This window comes from Epinephelus lanceolatus, chromosome 12 (assembly GCF_041903045.1).
Source record: "Epinephelus lanceolatus isolate andai-2023 chromosome 12, ASM4190304v1, whole genome shotgun sequence".
Classification (NCBI taxonomy): Eukaryota; Metazoa; Chordata; class Actinopteri; order Perciformes; family Serranidae; genus Epinephelus; species Epinephelus lanceolatus.
The window spans coordinates 27,982,560-28,000,502 of record NC_135745.1 but is presented as its reverse complement, the minus strand read 5'-3'; the positions used below and the strand labels follow the sequence as shown (position 1 = coordinate 28,000,502).

The 17,943-nt window shown below is 40.8% G+C and overlaps 1 protein-coding gene across 2 annotated transcripts; it reads right to left on the bottom strand.

Annotated features, from left to right (window-relative positions):
* Window positions 1-526: 526 nt before the first annotated feature.
* Window positions 527-17,942, bottom strand: rpap2 (RNA polymerase II associated protein 2). Of its 2 annotated transcripts, XM_033650971.2 has the most exons (13): window positions 17,842-17,942; window positions 16,124-16,169; window positions 15,825-15,939; window positions 15,298-15,396; window positions 15,123-15,188; window positions 14,938-15,026; window positions 14,793-14,828; window positions 14,199-14,443; window positions 13,303-14,036; window positions 13,011-13,117; window positions 11,363-11,443; window positions 9,686-9,754; window positions 527-830 (listed from the first exon to the last, which is right to left on the bottom strand). In XM_033650971.2, the coding sequence occupies exons 1-13, from the start codon at window positions 17,894-17,896 to the stop codon at window positions 686-688; spliced, it is 1,887 nt and encodes a 628-aa protein (XP_033506862.1). In that variant the 5' UTR covers window positions 17,897-17,942; the 3' UTR covers window positions 527-685. The 2 variants fall into 2 exon arrangements, with proteins under 2 accessions (XP_033506862.1, XP_033506861.1); XM_033650970.2 differs by having other exon boundaries at window positions 13,303-14,443; window positions 17,842-17,941.
* Window position 17,943: the final 1 nt, after the last annotated feature.

Genomic DNA, 17,943 nt, shown 5'->3' with positions numbered 1-17,943 from the left:
TCAATATCATATCACCCCACAGTGCAGAGTATCATTTTTTTTAATCATATAAATTATAAATGTTATAAATGTAAATTAAACTTAAGGTAGCCGACTAGAATAATATGGATAATTGTTTTTAAGATTAGATCAAACAGGTGCTAACAAAGTTTACTTTGGGGACATTACTTGGAGCTGAAAATGGGTAGTAAATCACAGTATATCGCAATATATTTTATCACAATAACATACCATATCAGAAGACGTTTACAATCACAGTAATACTGTATCTTGACTCAAGTGTTGTGACAATATCATATTGTGATTCCCGCCTCTAAAATCTGTCAAATGATTGTAGTGAAGTAAAAAGGAGAATATTTCCCTTTGAGCTCTCGTGGAGTTAAAGTAGAAAGTGGCATGAGAAGGAAGTACCTCACATTTGTACTTAAGCACAGTACTTGAGTAAATGCACTTCATTTCACTGCTGCAGGCTGCCCTCCTGTATCCTGGATGAGGAGTGAACAAATGCAATAAAAAGGACGTGAGCTTTGGCTTTAAAAGTTATCGCAACCAATTTTATTTGTGGAAAACAAACGTTATAGAAAATGCTGGATACCTCCATGTTTCTTTATTTATGTATATTTGCTGTTCATATGTCCATCTGTGTGTGTGTGTGTGTGTGTGTGTGTGTGTGTCTGTGTGTGTGTCAGTGTGTCGGGGTTTTAAACAGCTGGACTAAGTTCAGAAGGTCCTGCTCCTGTAGACCGAGCTCCTCCATCAGTGTGTTCAAATACTCCACTGATGCTCGCGTCTCCAACGCTTCTCGCACAACTGGAGACACCTCCGCCAACCTGAAACACAAAATCATACACAGTCACACACACCTACACACTAACCCCAGTCTGCTGTTGTTACAGTAACATCCCAAACACTGTATGAATGTGAAGTTATTATGAAGCAGTTAGGTTCCTATCTGAGCAACGAGTTGTCACACTTGGTTATACAGTGCTGCTGAGCAGCTGCTGTTCATGCCGCTCTCAAAGAAACAGGTTTGCTGAGTCATATGGAAAACTTATGAGTCAAACACAAATCACAACTTTTAACAAATCCGCTCACACACTTTATTTCAGGGGGTTCTAGTTTTTGCTCAGCAGTTACCCAGATAACAAACCTCTCTGTTAACTGCTTACAGGAATGTGTTTACATGCACATTAGTGTCCTAGTTTTAAGACTTTGAAGGACAGTTCACCACCAAATCAAAAATACATATTTTTCTTCTTACCTGTGGTGCTGTTTATTAATCTAGATTGTTTTGGTGTGAGTTGCTGAGTGTTGGAGATATCGGCTGTAGAGATGTCTGCCTTCTCTCCAATATAATGGAACTAAATGGCATTTGGCTTGGTGTGGTGATGCTAGGTGACCTAGCAGTAGATATACTCCTCTTTTTGCACAGTGATACAGTTCGCAGGTGTAGGTCAGTAGAAAAAAATAGTTCCCACATGAACTTGCAACTCAAACCAAAACAATCTAGACTTATACAGTCAGGTCCATAATTATTTGGACAATGATACAGTTGTCGTCATTTTGGCTCTGTACACCACCACAATGGATTTTAAATGAAACAATGAATACCTGCTTAAAGTGGAGACTCTCAGCTTTAATTTAAGGCTTTTTTTCAAAAATGTAGTATGAACCATGTAGGAATGACAACCATTTCTTCACACAGTCCCCCAACTTTAAGGGCTCATAAGTATTTGGACAAACTAACATAATCATCAATTAAACAGTCAGTTTTAATACTTGGTTGCAAATCCTTTACAGTCAATGACTGCCTGAAGTGTTGGACACATAGACATCATCAGATGCTGGGTTTCTTCCCTGGTGATGCTCTGCCAGCCCTTTACTGCAGCCGTCTGCACTTCCTGCTTGTGTTTTGGGTGTTTTGCCCTCAGTTTTGGCTTCAGCAAGAGAAACGCATGCTCAATTGGATTCAGGTCAGATGATATGACTTGGCCATTGCAGAACATTCCACTTCTTTGCCTTAAAAATGTCTTTGGTTGCTTTTGCAATATGCTTCAGGTCATTGTCCATCTGCACTGTGAAGCATCGTCCAATGAGTTTTGAAGCATTTGGTTGAATCTGAGCAGATAATGTAGCCCCAAACACTTTAGCTTTCATCCTGCTGCTCTTCTCAGCAGTCACATCATCAATAAATACAAGAGAACCAGTTCCACTGGCAGCCATACATGGCCATGACATAACAGTACCTCCACCATGCTTCACTGATGAGGTGGTGTGCTTTGGATCATGAGCAGTTCCTTCCCTTCTTCCTTCTCTTGTCTTCCCATCATTCTGGTAGTTGATCTTTGTTTTATCTGTCCATAGTATGCTGTTCCACAACTGTACAGGCTTTTTAGATGGTTTTTGACAAACTCTAATCTGGCCTTCCATGTTTAAGGCTAACCAATGGTTTACATCTTGTGATAAACCCTCTGTATTTATTCTAGTGAAGTCTTGTCTTGCTGACAAGAGCAGCAGGATGAAAGCTGAAGTGTTTGGGGCACCATTATCTGCTCAGATTCAACCAAATGCTTCAAAACTCATTGGACGATGCTTCACAGTGCAGTTGGACATTGACCTGAAGCATATTGCAAAAGCAACCAAAGACATTTTTAAGGCAAAGAAGTGGAATGTTCTGCAACGGCCAAGTCATATCATCTGACCTGAATCCAACTGAGCATGCGTTTCTCTTCCTGAAGCCAAAACTGAGGGCAAAACACCCAAAACACAAGCAGGAAGTGCAGACGGCTGCAGTAAAGGGCTGGCAGAGCATCACCAGGGAAGAAACCCAGCATCTGATGATGCCTATGTGTCCAACACTTCAGGCAGTCATTGGCTGTAAAGGATTTGCAACCAAGTATTAAAACTGTCTGTTTAATTGATGATTATGTTAGTTTGTCCAAATACTTATGAGCCCTTAAAGTTGGGGGACTGTGTGAAGAAATGGTTGTAATTCCTACACGGTTCATACTACATTTTTGAAAAAAGCCTTAAATGAAAGCTGAGAGTCTGCACTTTAAGCAGGTATTCATTGTTTCATTTAAAATCCATTGTGGTGGTGTACAGAGCCAAAATGATGACAACTGTATCATTGTCCAAATAATTATGGACCTGACTGTAAGTAGCACCACAAGTAAGAAGAAATATGTGTAATTTTGCTTTTGGGGTGAACTGTCCCTTTAATTTTAAATAAGACATTTACATGGAGCATGTGAAAACTGGTTGTTCATCTCCCTCTACACATCATCACATCAGTATTTCTGATTGTCTGTGTGCAGTTTTGTCTTGATTCCTGAACATCTCAGCCACTTACTTGTCTGTCAACAGAGAATGTTTAGAAACCATGTGTTAACATGTCACAGTATCCTGGTAGTGGAGTTAGCATATCCAGGTTTTAGCAAACCAAGGATATGTTACATTTGTACATTTCATATGGTGAATATGTTTAAACTTTATGGTTCAATTTTCAATTTTATGTTTTCCCAACCCGGTGGTTAACGTGTGGTTAGATTTAGGCACAAAAACACTTGGTTATGGTCTGGAAAGGAGCATGTTTTGGCTTGAATTAGTCGGTTGCTGTCACCGGAAACACAGCTGGACATGTCACGTGTCGTTAAAAAAAAAAACACAACTGCTTATCTCAGGGTGTTTTCACACTTGGTCCTTTTCAGCCCTCTAAGCGGACTCAGAGTGGTGACTCAGCATTTTTTGCACATATGTGAACACTCCAAGAGAACTCAGACCCCTCTGAGGGGAACCAAACTCAGACCACCTCTGGGGGTGGTCTGAGTTTGGTTCACTTCAAGTTCATGGTGCGGTTCACTTAACCTGTCCCTTGTGAACACAAAGTGTTCCACTGCAATTGTATTTAATCCTCTAGATGACAGGCTATTGCACTGGGACAGACGCAATCACAATGGCCGGTAACGCTTGCAAGGACGCAGGACGAGGAGTAGTTTGGTCCACAGAAGATACTGCACGTCTCCAGATGTGGAATATAGAATACATCAAACGGCAACAGTCTACAGCACAGAAGTGCTAAGGTTTTCCTCCACTTTTAAGTTCATCTGAAAGTGAGGGGCTTCATAACCACACTGCAGTGCCATGTCAAAGTAAAATCAAAACTACATCAATATATATTATATACAGGCTATAGTGTGAACATAGGGAGAACTGAGGCCCCATCAGAGCTGAAGTTGACCAGGAAGAGAACTGAGTCCTCTTTTAAATGAACTGACAATGTGAACACTAAAAGAACTGAGCCCCTTTTTCTGTTGGTCCACTTTTTGGTGCACTTTAAGAGGACTGAGTTCAGTTTGTTTAAAAAGGACTATATATGAAAACACCCTCAGACAGTGGTCTGCTGCTCCTGATGAGACACTTGTACATGTGTCATCTGAAGTGCATCATTTTGACAAATGTCATATATCCATGGTTTGCAGAAATGTATTCCCAATGTTTTTTTTTTCCTGGCAACAGAGCTGGATATTTACATGTGCCACTCATGACCGGGACACAATAAAAGAAAACTGATCAAAACCAAAATGACCACAATTATCCAGTAACATCTAAATTTCACTACTCGTCGTAAAACCTCAAAAAGAGGCATATTTAATAATGGTCTCTGACAACCTACAACATTTTCAAAATGACTTACACACAATGTAAGGCTACCTGCGGCTGTCGTTGTATCGGACTGCATTCATCTTAGCGTGGTGTACCTAATAAACTGGCATCTGAGTGTCATTATCCCTGCAGTGACACTGAATTTCACATCCGTACAGAAACTGTCATGATCTATCAAATCAGCACAGACCAACACGCCTATGTAAAGAGTGTTTACCTCCAGCTCTAAATCCACTGTTCGCAACCTTCCACCTGATCTCTGTCACCTCTCTAACCCCTCTCCCCCTCCTCCTCCCTCCCCCTCTACCTGTCCTGTCTACCTGTGTGGAGGTGCACTGCTGGTTAATCTCCGGTTCACCCCAGGGTCTAGTGTTGCAGGAGGGCCATCCATTATTCAGCTGGCCTGAACAAAAGAGGCCAGACTAGCCCCACAGCTGCCATGCAGCAGATAGATAAGGCAGCACACCAAATTATTCATGGTGGAGGAATGGAAGGATGGAGGAGCTTGAAGTTAAATGGCAACTAATGAAATCATAGAGTACCAATGGGACGTGTGACAAAGAGAAGAAATGTTTCTGGAGAGGCCGGGGATCTAAGTCGGATCGAATAAAAGTGTCACGATGTAAAACTGTCACGATGCTGAGCCATCATGTGGCTTGCCATGCAACCACTCGCAATATCTAAGCATGTAATAAATACAATTTGTTAAGTGGGTCGTCAGATAAAATCAGTGGTTTAAGCATTTATCCCTCAACATCATCTGTCAACATCAAAGGACACCTACAATCAGGTCAAAGCCAAAGTGCACAGATGATAAACCACGTCTAAATTTCCCCCACACATGGGTCAAAAAACGTTTTATCACAACCCAAAAGATTAACAAGCATGTGTGTAGGATAATTATGTTAAATCTATTTCATACAACCCAAAGTAGACTGCTTTTGAGAGAATTTCAAAGACATCGTATTTAGCTGAAAAACTCCAGTTTGTCCACAATATTTTCAAGATCAACTCCCAGTATCTCAGCTTAGCAACCTCATTTATGTCATGATATTTAAAGGAGAGGTTTGGTATTTTTTCAATCAGATGCTTTTTCTAATGTTTTGTGTCTAAGTGACTAATGGGAACAAAATTTTTCCAAACTGGTCCAATATTGAGCAAGAACGCTGCAGCCAGCAACGACAAAACTGGCTGTAATGTAAGCACACGGGGCACTTGTGCCACGTCAATGTACAACTATTAAAAGTGCTTGTTTTTGTCACTGACAGGCTCAGATTGTTATTATAAGAGTTTGACAGCACCATGGAAAGGATCTATTAAAGATATATCTGTTTTGTTAAAGAGTAAGATCCTTTTTGTTTAACCAGAAACAGCCTTCAAATCGGCATTGCCAAACCCACCAGACTCCATTTAAATAAACAGTCATTTTATTATTGTAAAACACACTTCATTCAAAGTCAACAGAAACAAAATAAAACTCACAAAAAAGGTCTTGCTTCACCATTCCACTGTTCCAACAATCTCCAACTCTGGTTTGGTTGAAATAAACCTTTAATTCAACCAGTTAGATGTGAAAATATGCTGGCTACAAACACGCTAAAATTAATTATTTTTTAAATGGAGTCTGGTGGATTTGGTGACGGTGATTTCAGGACTGTTTCTGGTTGATCGAAACAGAGCTAACTCTTTAAAGGCATACTATGCAGGACTGTCTGTTACTGTTTGCTTACATGCTCGCCAGCAAAATTGAAAGTAAAAGCCAACACCAGATTCAGATTGACTCTTGTATGGTGTTTCACCTCGCTGTAGCTGTGGGTTTTTTTGTGACGCCATGTCTCTTTGATGCATGCTGCTTACAGTCTGGCACCTGGGTGCTAGCTTTTAACAAACCTAGACCTCACCTGAGTGCTGTAGGGATACACGATCACAAACATCCTCAACACATAATATAAAAAGGAAATAAGAAAATCCAAGCACAGGGCAGATTCTCTGCACAAAAATACACCGTCACACACTTCTAGTGGGTCATAAGTGATAATAAAGTGGGATTACATCTGTATGAGTCTCTACATTGTTTTCTAGGAAAATCCTATGTAATATGTCTTACACATAAAAGTCAATCTCTGAAGGGATCCTTTCCATGATATTATCAGACACCTATAATGACAATCTGAGCCTGTCAGTGACAAAAGCAAGCACTTTTAGTGGACGTACACTGACAATGTAAACATGCCCTGAGTGGTTACACTGCAGCCTGTTTCTCTGCAGCGCTCTCTAAGGACAGAGTTTGCCGTCACAAGGCTCCCCTGCTTTAAGAGTTATAGATCTGTGTCACCTACTGCCCGTCAAGCTGCACAGCACTTACTGAATTCTTTTGTTAAGGTCGAGAGAGCTTACAATGTAAGTTATGACACTGATGCAAACTGACCTGGGGTCACCGAGGTAGTCATAAATCAAAGTCAGGCGGGCATCAGGTGAAAGTTTTCCCAGGCGGGGCAATTTAAAGTGCTCATTTTGCCTGGATGTATACAGAGGAACTGTGTGTTTGTGTGTTTAACTAGAGCATGTACAGGGCTGCTGGTGTGTGCTTTCTGTCCTGCATCACGGATCTGGAGAGGGGCAATCATGTGGAGATAAGGCTGTGAGGCGTCTGTGTGTACTTAGGCGGGAGCAGCACGGAACTGTCCATGAACTGCCAGCAACACACACACACACACACACACACACACATAGACACCATATGGCATGGGCTAAAAACAATGCCACGGCATGTAGCATCTTCTCAAAATGAAGCTTTAAAGCTGGATGTGAATCAAAGCCACAAATAGGGTTATTTAACTGTAGCAGACGCTGTTGTGTTGTTTTGATTTTAGCGTCACTTTATTAAAGGGATAGTTCAGATTTTTTGAAGTGGGGTTGCATGAGGCGCTTATCCATAGTCAGTGTATTACCTAAAGTAGATGGTGGCTGGCACTGGCCCCCAGTGTGGAGAAGCCGACAGGAGTATTGTCACAGAAGGTAAGCAATGAACTGCTGTGCAACAAAACATATTTTAGCCACCTAGAAAAATCAATACCAGTTTGCTTAGACGCTGCATTTAGTATATTTTCACTGCTTTACCTTGCCGTCAAACAGCCCTTTCCGACGGTGAATTGAAGTCGTTATGTTAGATCTCTTTAAAGCCAGACAAAAACAGTAATTTTACCTGACAAAACACAAAAACTGCTGGTCCACTGCTGCCTCGATCAGTTAGTTATTTTTACTTTGGGGTTTTAAAGGACTGATTCAGATTCACCAAAGTCATAAAATATCATAAACAAATTGAGGATGCTTTCACACCTAACCTGTTTGGTTCAGTTAAAGCAAACTCAGATCCATTTGCCTGGTTGTATGGTTCGTTTAGGCTGGTGTGAAAGCTGTCAATCAAACCCTGGTGCAGACCAAACAACCCAACTGAGACTGCTTGAAAAGGTGGGTTTCGGTCCTTCCAAGCGGACTCTGCTGCGTTGTTTTTTCTGGTGTGAAAGCACACGAACCAACTGCAGGATTTTATGATAGCAGATAAGCAAGTTTAGTATGATTTCAAAAGCTTAACTACTCAAATATCCATCTGCTGATTGGGAAAATCCATCTGTGATGTTATAACTGATCTGTATAAGGTCATATATAACCAATTTATGCTAATCATTTGGTAACTATAGTAACACATATGCACGTCAGCCTGGGTGTTTTCCCTGATTGAAAAGCTGTTGAAACTGCTGTGCTTGTATTTGACTATGTACTTTGTCACTTTGTTAAGTCTATTAGAAAGTATGTGACATTGATCTCAGTAATATTAAGCTCTGAATCATTACTGTACAAGACGCCACCCTTTAATCCTTTCTCTACCTGTTAGTCGTTTTCCATAACACGCAGCCGATTTCCAGTCTAATGCTAATCATGTTTATGATCAGTTGTTTCTTCATGAGCTCTTTGTGACACGACAGAACATACATATACACATCAGAAGGATTAAAGTGCTGCACGGACTTCTGTCAGAAATTTGATTTCTCCATGTGGATCCTGACGATGGAGGATGACAATTGCCAAAACTGTCCAATCAATGATTACCTGTCTGTTGATATAACTTCATGTTTACTCCTCATAGTTGGTTTGTTAGAAGTCAGTGTGAACAGGAAAGCACCCTCACTGATCAAGGCAGCACTACACCAGCAGCTACCGTGTAGGTTCTACGAGGTAATATTACTACATTTGTCAACGGAGTCTGATGGCTATGAGGAGACCGTAGATCATGGCTTCAGTTCCAGTGGCAAAGGGCTGTCTGATGGTGAGGTGAAAGAGGTGACAATATTCAAAATAAACTGTACAGTTAAACTGATACAGATATTTTTAGGTGGCTAAAATACGTTTTGCTGCTGCCCCTGTCCACAGCAGGACATTGCTTAACTTCCATTGTGGCACTGTTGCCTGCTTATCAGGGCGTGCAGACCAACATCGACTGTATGTAATACACTGACCATGGATAAGTACCTCTAATGTTATATCTATCTATATATATATATCTTTTTAAAGATTATTTTTTTGGCTTTTTGCCTTTATTAGACAGGACAGTCTTAGTTTGAAGGGGGAAGGGAAGAGGATTACATGCAGCAAAGGGCCACAGGCTGGAATCGACCCCATGGCTGCTGCGTCAAGGACTTTGCCTTCGTATATGGAAAGCCTGCTCTACCCACTAAACCACTTGGCGCCCGATATATATCGTTTTAATTAAGTTTAGTTTAAATGATTTAAAAACACGCTGTTGATGTGCTCACACACAAACAGCAGCACACACCTGGGCAGTGAAGAACAGAGGTTTCAAGTTTGCTAACTGGGTGTATTTCCTTGGAAACAATGGCCCTTGATTTCCTTATCATTTTTATATTCCCTCTCACTCCTCTCCTCTTCAGCTGAGGAGCAGACTGTCCAGCTGTCACGGTGCATCCACACATTCACACACAGACACACACCATAAACTTACAGATGAAGAAGCACGACAGCTATCAGGGTCCACTCTGGAGTTTTGTGGATGATGTTTGTGTTGGTGAACCTGCAATGTTATTAAAAAAAACACAAAGTGAGCAACAGGTCAGTCATAACTCAAAGTAAAGTGTACTGGGGCATTTGTCCATGTGATGCAGATAACCACTGAACATATATGAACATAAACATAATGCCATGTAGCAGCAACCATCTCTATAGGCAAGTGTCAAAATCACCTGATTCAGATGATAAGAACAAACAGAACAAAATGTGCACGAGGCCGGAGCGCCCACCACAAACACTGCCTGCAATAGTGTAGTGATGAATGTTTCTGTGACAGCGCTGTGTATATTCGTTGGTTTGAGCCTCTTGTCCGCAGGGCCTCCGGCAGCAGAAAAGAGAATTCCTGGAAGCAGGACGCTGGAGGTGTTACTCACTGCACAGTGATTTAATAGCACTGCTGTAGAAAACATCCTCAGCAGCCAATGGGAACGCAGAGTACTTCTATGGCAGGAAATGTTCAATTTGGGTACAAGTTTGGAAGATTTTTTACATTTCTATTATGTAACAAATGCAACATTAAAATGCCATTATTTTCAGATTACAAGAACAGTGTGAAGGATTTAATGGTATCTAGTGTAGGGCTGCCATGATTAGTCGACTAATCAATGACTAATCGACTATTAAAATAATCGGTGACTATTTTAGTAGTCGACTAATTGGTTTGAGTAATTTTTCATAGAAAAGTACTATACAAGTACCCCAAAATACTCTTATTGCAGCTTCTTACGTTCAGATATTGGCAGCTTTACACATTCTCCTGTGACAGTGAACTAAAACCCTTTGGAGTGAGTATGAAACAAGACATTAGATGATGTAATTTTGGGGTTTGGGCAAGACAGACCGACATTTTTCAACATTTTAACACATTTTTCGATGAAATGATTAGTCGACTAATCGAAGAAATAATCGACAGATTAGTCGACAATGAAAATAATCGTTAGTGGCAGCCCTAATCTAGTGGTGAGGATTGCAGATTGAAACCAGCTGAAACCTCTCCCATGTGCCAAGCGTTAACTTCTGGTTAGCCTATACATTGAATTAAAAACGTTTAATCAATTAAAATGTGACTCATATGTATACAGCCTGCCTTTTCCTCTAAATTTTGATGAATTTCAGTCCTGCTTTGACATGTAAAATATCTGCTGTGAAAAAAGTCTACAGACAGTTGATAAAAACTCCTGTTGTTGTCATGTTTGATTCCTACCTGTAGGAGGCACCAGAGTTCTTCATCTGATCTCTCCACAACGTTGAGGAATTTAAATATAATCCATTTGCTCATTACAAGTTTAATGCTCTTATTTCTCTTCAATTTATCAGAGGTCTCAGGAAGATGGATGTTTTTGTTGCTGCTAGCAGACGGTTTACAGATCACACTGGGTTACAGATCACTCAGTACACACTCTGGAGAAATACATACAACTTGATGTGAACCATGATGCCCCGTCAACACAATGTATTTGCCTTTTCATAATGTTAAAAAGCCAGTCTTGTGACACATTTTAGGCCTCGTCGCCATGCCAAGATGTTCAGACCAAAAAGAAAGAGCATGACTGGGTGATGTTACGCAACCAGACCTGCAAAAAGAGTGTGTGTTTGCATGAGCTGCACTGACCTGAATGTCCGGACCAGGTTGTTCAGGTCAGTGGAGATGTCACTCATGGCGAGACGCAGAGGGCCGACAATGTTTTTGAGACTGCAACACAACACAGAGATAAAAAAAAAAAGTGGGACAAATTCATTTTTACTGTAAATATATTTACTGTACATATTTTCTGAGACTGTCACTATACTCACACAGTATTACATGAGACAGATGATCAGTCATAAATATCATGTTCCTCCTCCTCGTCATAGTGCAGTTGACAGCTGTCAGTCATTTCAGTCACTGCTCATGAGCTGCTAAAACTGTTAAACTAGGCAGCGCTGATCAAATATGAATCAAGATTCTGTTACTGCATTGCCTATTTCTCACCTGAAACCTTTTCAGAAACATATTTTAGTGTACTGTTTAGCTGTTAAATGTGAAAGTTTGTGACCTGGCCATCATGTTGGGAACACTGGAGAAACCAAGCCCAGCCCACCAGCCAGAGCAAATGTTGTCATGTTACATCTAAACAGTCACTAAAATATGTTCTAAAAACATCTGAGGTGAGGATTAAGCAATGCAGTAACAGAATCTTTATCTACATTTCATCAGAGGTGCCTAGTTTGACAGTTTGACTGCAGTTCATGAGCACTGATTGACGGCTACATTAGAGACTCCTCGACTCTGATTGGATGTTTTCCTTCAGCCGCAGTAGAGTCTAGGGTCAGATACCTGAACTATCAAAAAAGCCATTTTAGACCAAAAATAATTTAAAAAAATCTGCCTGGAGCTACAAAACATATTTGAGCCTTGTGGTAACACTGTGTAGTAAGTCTAAATTAGCCTATCGACATTAAAAATAGGTCTAAAAGAGAATTCAAAAATATGTTTTACTACAAGATGGCTCCTCTGCAGCGGGCTATTTATGATTTATGTTCTCAACTGGTGGGTCTGCCAGTGATTCACAAACATGTCAAGTCTGTAAAAAACACACTTTTTTAAGTACAGTGAATTTCCCACACAGAGCTTTTATTTTGAAGCAGAGACAGCAAACTAGCTTGAGAGACGGCCAAACGCAAGTATGATGCTGAATATATTAAACTGTGTGGACCTTGAAACAATGACGAAGGAGAAATCTGGACCTCATGGCTGGACCAGTTGGGAACCACTGCTTTCATGGATTTGTAATCCATTGCTAGCCTAGCAAGGGAGGCTCAAGACTAGCCACTGCTAGTGAGGTATGGCAGAATTTTGAGGAAAAGGTGCCAGGCCGCAGACGCACATTTAAGTTGACCAAATGGTAAAACTTTTTTTTTAATTAATAAAATAAAAATAAAAATGTGTGTCATGTGATTTTTTTTTTGTCAAAGCCACAGAGAGCCACTGGAGAGAGGCTAAAGAGCTGCATATGGCTCCAGCGCCGCAGGTTACCCACCCCTGGTCAAGCAAATGCAATAAGAAGCACTACATTACAAGAGGAGGAGCATGATTTTTTTTCAGAGTGACAGTATCAGTTTCAGCAAATAATTATTTTTAAAAAGTTACCAACTGTATCTGTAAAGCGACAGCTGCCTGTCAGTATTTAATTTAAAGCCTTTATCTGCAGCTGTCATACTGATATTATCGTGCATCCTGAGATACACATTCAGACACACAAATAAGAACACACACTCACCAGCTGGTGAGCTTCTCCACTGTGATTCGTTTCTGGATGAGGTGCTGAGCATGAGAGTCAACGAGAGGCAGAGCTGGGTCCTTCGTGCTCTGGTCCTGGACTGTCACCTTGTGGGGAAACAAGTGAGATGTGTTGAAGAGCAAACCTCGAGTACATAAACACACTTACTGCTGTCCCAATCATGTATGGTTACACAACATATTTTCTATATAGCGCCTCTATGTGGCCATTGACTCTTACAACAAGGCCCTTCATTCACAACTCTCCTCTTTTCTCTCTTTCCTTCACTCACCTTGTCTCCATGCGGCTCCTCTACCTCCTCAGGTACAATCCAGGTCCCCTTATAAAACTCCTTGACTCTCAGCTCCAGCTGCTGGGTCTCTGTTCGCAGTGTCCTGTAGTCTGGCGCTGCGGCAGGTCTTTTCTGCACCTCAGCATCAACGCCTTCTGCATCCTCTTCGGTCACCTCATCCTCAAGGTCGTCTTCATCCAGCTCCTCCTCTTTCACCTCCACCTCTTTGTCTTCTATAACATCAGCGTAAGGCGAGCCGAGAGAATGGTCAGCGCCGTACAGGAACTTCAGGGTCTCGTCTGTGCTCCAGTCCTTTAATGTTCTTCTCAGGCACTCGAGGAGATTCAGCCGGATGGAGGCGGGTTTTGCTTCAGCAGTGTTTTTCTTGAGCAGATCTCGTAGCCCTGCCGCCCCTCTCTTGCTCATACCCACCTGGGTGATGTTGAGGCCTGGCTGGTTGGTCAGTGCCATGTCGTGGTCGTCCTGATTCGTGTTGATCAGGGTTGAAGAAAGGAGATGTTTGCTTTCTGTTGGGCTGTTTGAGTCTTCACATGGTGGAGAAGTGAGTAGATTTGTGCTTTCTGCTTGTGTGGTTGTTGAGTCAACAGGCAGGGGAGCAGTTTGAGCAACTGCCTCAGACAAAGTGCACAAATTCAACTGAGCTGCAGCCTCGTCCACACTGGGTGCATCAGGCAGGCCTCTCTCCTCTGTCACCTGCTCTCCATTAGGTTTGTCTGTGTTGAATGAGTGCAGCCATTTCTCATCATCAGTTCCAGCTTCTGTTTTACATGAAAGTGACTCCTCCCCCCTCTCTGCACCCTGACGCTGACCCTCAACCTCCTCTTCACCTCCCTCTCTCCTCTGTTTCTTTCGCCTCCCCATCTTCCCTCGCTCACCTTTCTTGTCTTCGTCTGTACGTTTCGGCAGGTCCCCCCAGTGCACCCTGGGTCCCTGCTGCTGGGAGACCACAGTGGAGACAAAGTCCTGCTCTTGTTCAATGTCGCTGCTTTCACTGTGGCCGCCTCCAGCAGGACCCTGCTGAGAGCTGTGGGGGTCGTCGGGGTGAGCAGCCAGTGGGTTCTCGATGTCGTCTTCTTGGAGACGTCTCTCCGACAGCAGCACCTCCTCACCAGAACTCCCGCTGGGCACACAGAGGTTACACTGGGTTAGTCTATCAATCATTAAACCTATTTTACATTTAAAACGTCAAACATCTCAACACTGTAAGAATCATACTTTTTTTAAAAAAGCATTTTCCCCCTTTATTTCAAAACTTTTAAAAACTAATTTTTATAAACTCCTTTTTGATTAGAGGTTTTTGTGTGTGTATGTGTTTGTGTGTCTTTGTTTGTTTGTTTTATGCTTTCATTAATGTGATAATCCTCACAGGTCAGATGTTAAATCAGTTTTTTTTTTTTTTTTTTTTTTTAAATTGAAGTGTATGTGTTTAATGTTCACATATCACATATAACACTGAAGCAAATACATACCCATCTCCTTTCTTCATCAGTTTAATTTCTGGAGGACTGTCAGGGAGAAAGAAAGTAAACACAGTCTTAATATGTAGAAAATTTTAATTTTTAATGATCAGTTCATGGTTACGATTAAGGACAGAGACGTGAACAGCACACAAACCTCTCATGCTGCCTGAGCCACAGAGGTGTCTTCGATATTTGCAGCTCGAACTCTTTGGAGGCTTTGTAGCAGAAGTTACTACAGTAACACTGATCACAAGAGAGAAACACAACAATAATATTTATCTTGACTGTTCCTTCAAAAGAAAAATATATATTTTTAAATCCACACATGGCGGCATTTACCTTGCGTTCTGTGATGTCGTACACCTTATTGGTCTTTGTACAAATCCTAAACTGTTGAGTTGGGATCTATAAAATAAAAAGTGACATTAAGTTAGATTTGAAGCATAAGACATAAGAGACAATTTCATTTATTACTTGCATAGGGATTATAAAGTCTTTTGTAAAAGGCTCTTACCTTCCCCAGTTTATTTGAGCAGATGGGATAACCACACATTTTAGCAATGGATCTCTCCTCTACAGCATCTTTATAATTAGCAGAAACAATGAACTTCGCCTGTGAAGAAGGGAGACAATAAGAGGAGGAAAAAGGTGCTCAGCATGATTGTTTCCATGATACTCTTATAATGTGTGGTGAATTAAAACATAATTCACTGCTTCCATTATTACAAAACAAATATATGTCTTAAAAATCATGCATGTCAACGACTAATAACAATAATAATATTAATAAGAATGCATTTTATTTATAGGCAACTTTCAAAGCACTCAAAAGGCCGTACAAGACGCAGATAAAAACAATCAGCAATGTATCCATAGATCATAAAGTCAAACAAATCAGTAATAAGTTGATAAAAAAACTAGGCAAAATTGGAAGTATTATAAAAGTCACCAATCAGAATGGACCTGCGACCCAGTTTTTGGACCTTGACTCACCAGTTGGGAACCACTGCCATAGACTATTTAAATAAGGACGATACATACACAGTCAACCAGGAAGTCCTCAGCCACACTGTCCTCCAGGAGACGCTCCACTATCTTCAGGGCTCTTTTTTCTAGCTCCAACTTCTCCCTTAACTTCTCCTTCACTATCTCCCTCCTGACACAAGACATATTAGAAGATTGTGTTGTCCCATGTCTTGTGTTATTGTTATTATTATGAAAGTAGAGTGAGAAAAATATCCTATAACCAAACTACAATTTTTGTAAGTATTAGTGTAAGACATGGTGCATTAGCTATAGACATTAGCATTAATACAACAATACAAGATGCCCTTTCTCACCTTCTTGCCTCTTCTTCAGCGGTCAGTGCTTTGACGCGTTTCCCTCCTGCAACACAAACAACAACATGATTAAAATGCTTATAGGAGTTTTAGAAAATGTTAACTCAGGGTATAAATTTAACACCTTTACCTTTCAATGACCTTCAGCACCTGCATAAAGTAAAGGGCATCTTAAAAGCACAGACTGTTGTTTTGGACCCTTAACCTTCTTTAACATGTTGGGTTCCAGGAGCTGAAGGTGTCATCTTTTGCAGTCAAACATGGGTTTGATTTGCCTTTCTAGCAATGCTAGCAGCTCTCTTGGGAAGTTTTCTTGGTCATCGAGACCTCAACTTGACCTCCACAGTTCCTGTTAACTGCCATTTCTTAATTACATTACCATCTAAGGACAAACGTACCTGAGAACACTTTGCTATCTTCTTATAACCTTCTCCTGCTTTGTGGGCATCAGTTATTTTAGTTTTCAGAGTGCTAGGCAGCTGTTTAGAGAGGCCCATGGCTGGTGATTGTTGGGACAAGGTTTCAGAAGTCAGAGCTTTGAAATTTGAATCACCTGGCCCTTCCTAATGATGACTGTGAACAACCCAGAACCCTGACAATCTAATTATGGTCTGAGATCCTTTAAAAAGTCATCTCAGAGCTCAAATGTCTTTGGGTGCCCAGACTTTTGCATAGTGCTCCTTTCCTTTTAGTCACTCTAAAATTGTATAAAACAAACAAACAAACAACATTCATTCATTTACACAACATTCATTCATTCGTTCATTTTCTACTCACTTAACTATTCACAATAAAGGCAATTTTGACCAGAGGTGCCCCAAACTTTTGCATGCCACTGTACTTGGGGAAAATAGTGTCAGTGCCATAGATGCAGCAAAATATGTCACTGCATGTCACAGCCTATGAGACAACCAACACAGCAACATATAGTTCATCTCAACACAGATCACACTCTGTCTTTTTATTTACTCCTTCACTTTTATTTAAAATTCACATATATGATTTTGTATTAAAACATTGTTGTTAATATGTTTCTAAATTCACTGTCTTAAATTGTAATTGTGCTTTGACAACACATGAAATGTCATGCCAATAAAGCTTTTTGAATTGAATTGAAAGAAAGGGGGACATCTCCTAAGAAAGAAGAAAGTTTTCTTCATTTTATTAGATTCAATTTCATTTTTTACTTGCCTTTGGCCTCTTAGATCCATGTTTCTACACAGCAACACAGAGAAGGACTAGATGGATACAGACTGACTGTTGATGTATAAGTTCTACAAGAGATTCATTACTATAAGCGTAATTTTTAATCAGCTGTGAGTACATGTTTTCCTTTTGTTTAACGCAGTTAGTCCAGTAGAGGTGGAGTTTTGGGGTCTTCCTATGAGATCTGGGTTAACGGTTTTTAACGGTATGGAAAATGTGTGGAGGAAGTGTGAACACGTTTGCGAGACAAGACTTCTGCTGTGCTGAGAAAGTGATAATAAAGATGAAGAGGATCCTAGTGTCACTAAACGTGTCTTAGCAATCGAGGAAAAACTGTACGTTTACCACTAAAGATACAAGTCACTGTGCTATGGAGACCAGACAAACGGCCAATGAGCAACTTCACAAAGTAACGTCACCTCTATACAACATGTTTTAACTCTGTTAGGCTGTGAACATATCCAGAAATGTTAATAGTAATAATAGAGAACACATTTTCAATGTAAACTAACCTTTTTTGGAGGTTTTATGGGAGCTTCCGCTCCTCCGTCTCTCCTCTACCTCCATGTTGTTTCTAGTAGTTTCAACTCTGACCTGTGACGTATCCTTTCTAC

Bases quoted from the DNA above. Each gene is read 5' to 3' on its own strand.
- rpap2 (XM_033650970.2), bottom strand. From the start codon at position 17,896: ATGGAGGTAGAGGAGAGACGGAGGAGCGGAAGCTCCCATAAAACCTCC. The intron at 15,940-16,123 runs GTGAGAAAGGGC...GTCTTGTGTCAG, and splicing joins GCTGAAGAAGAGGCAAGAAG to GAGGGAGATAGTGAAGGAGA. The intron at 11,444-13,010 runs GTGAGTGTGTGT...GTTGTGTTGCAG, and splicing joins GTGGAGAAGCTCACCAGCTG to TCTCAAAAACATTGTCGGCC.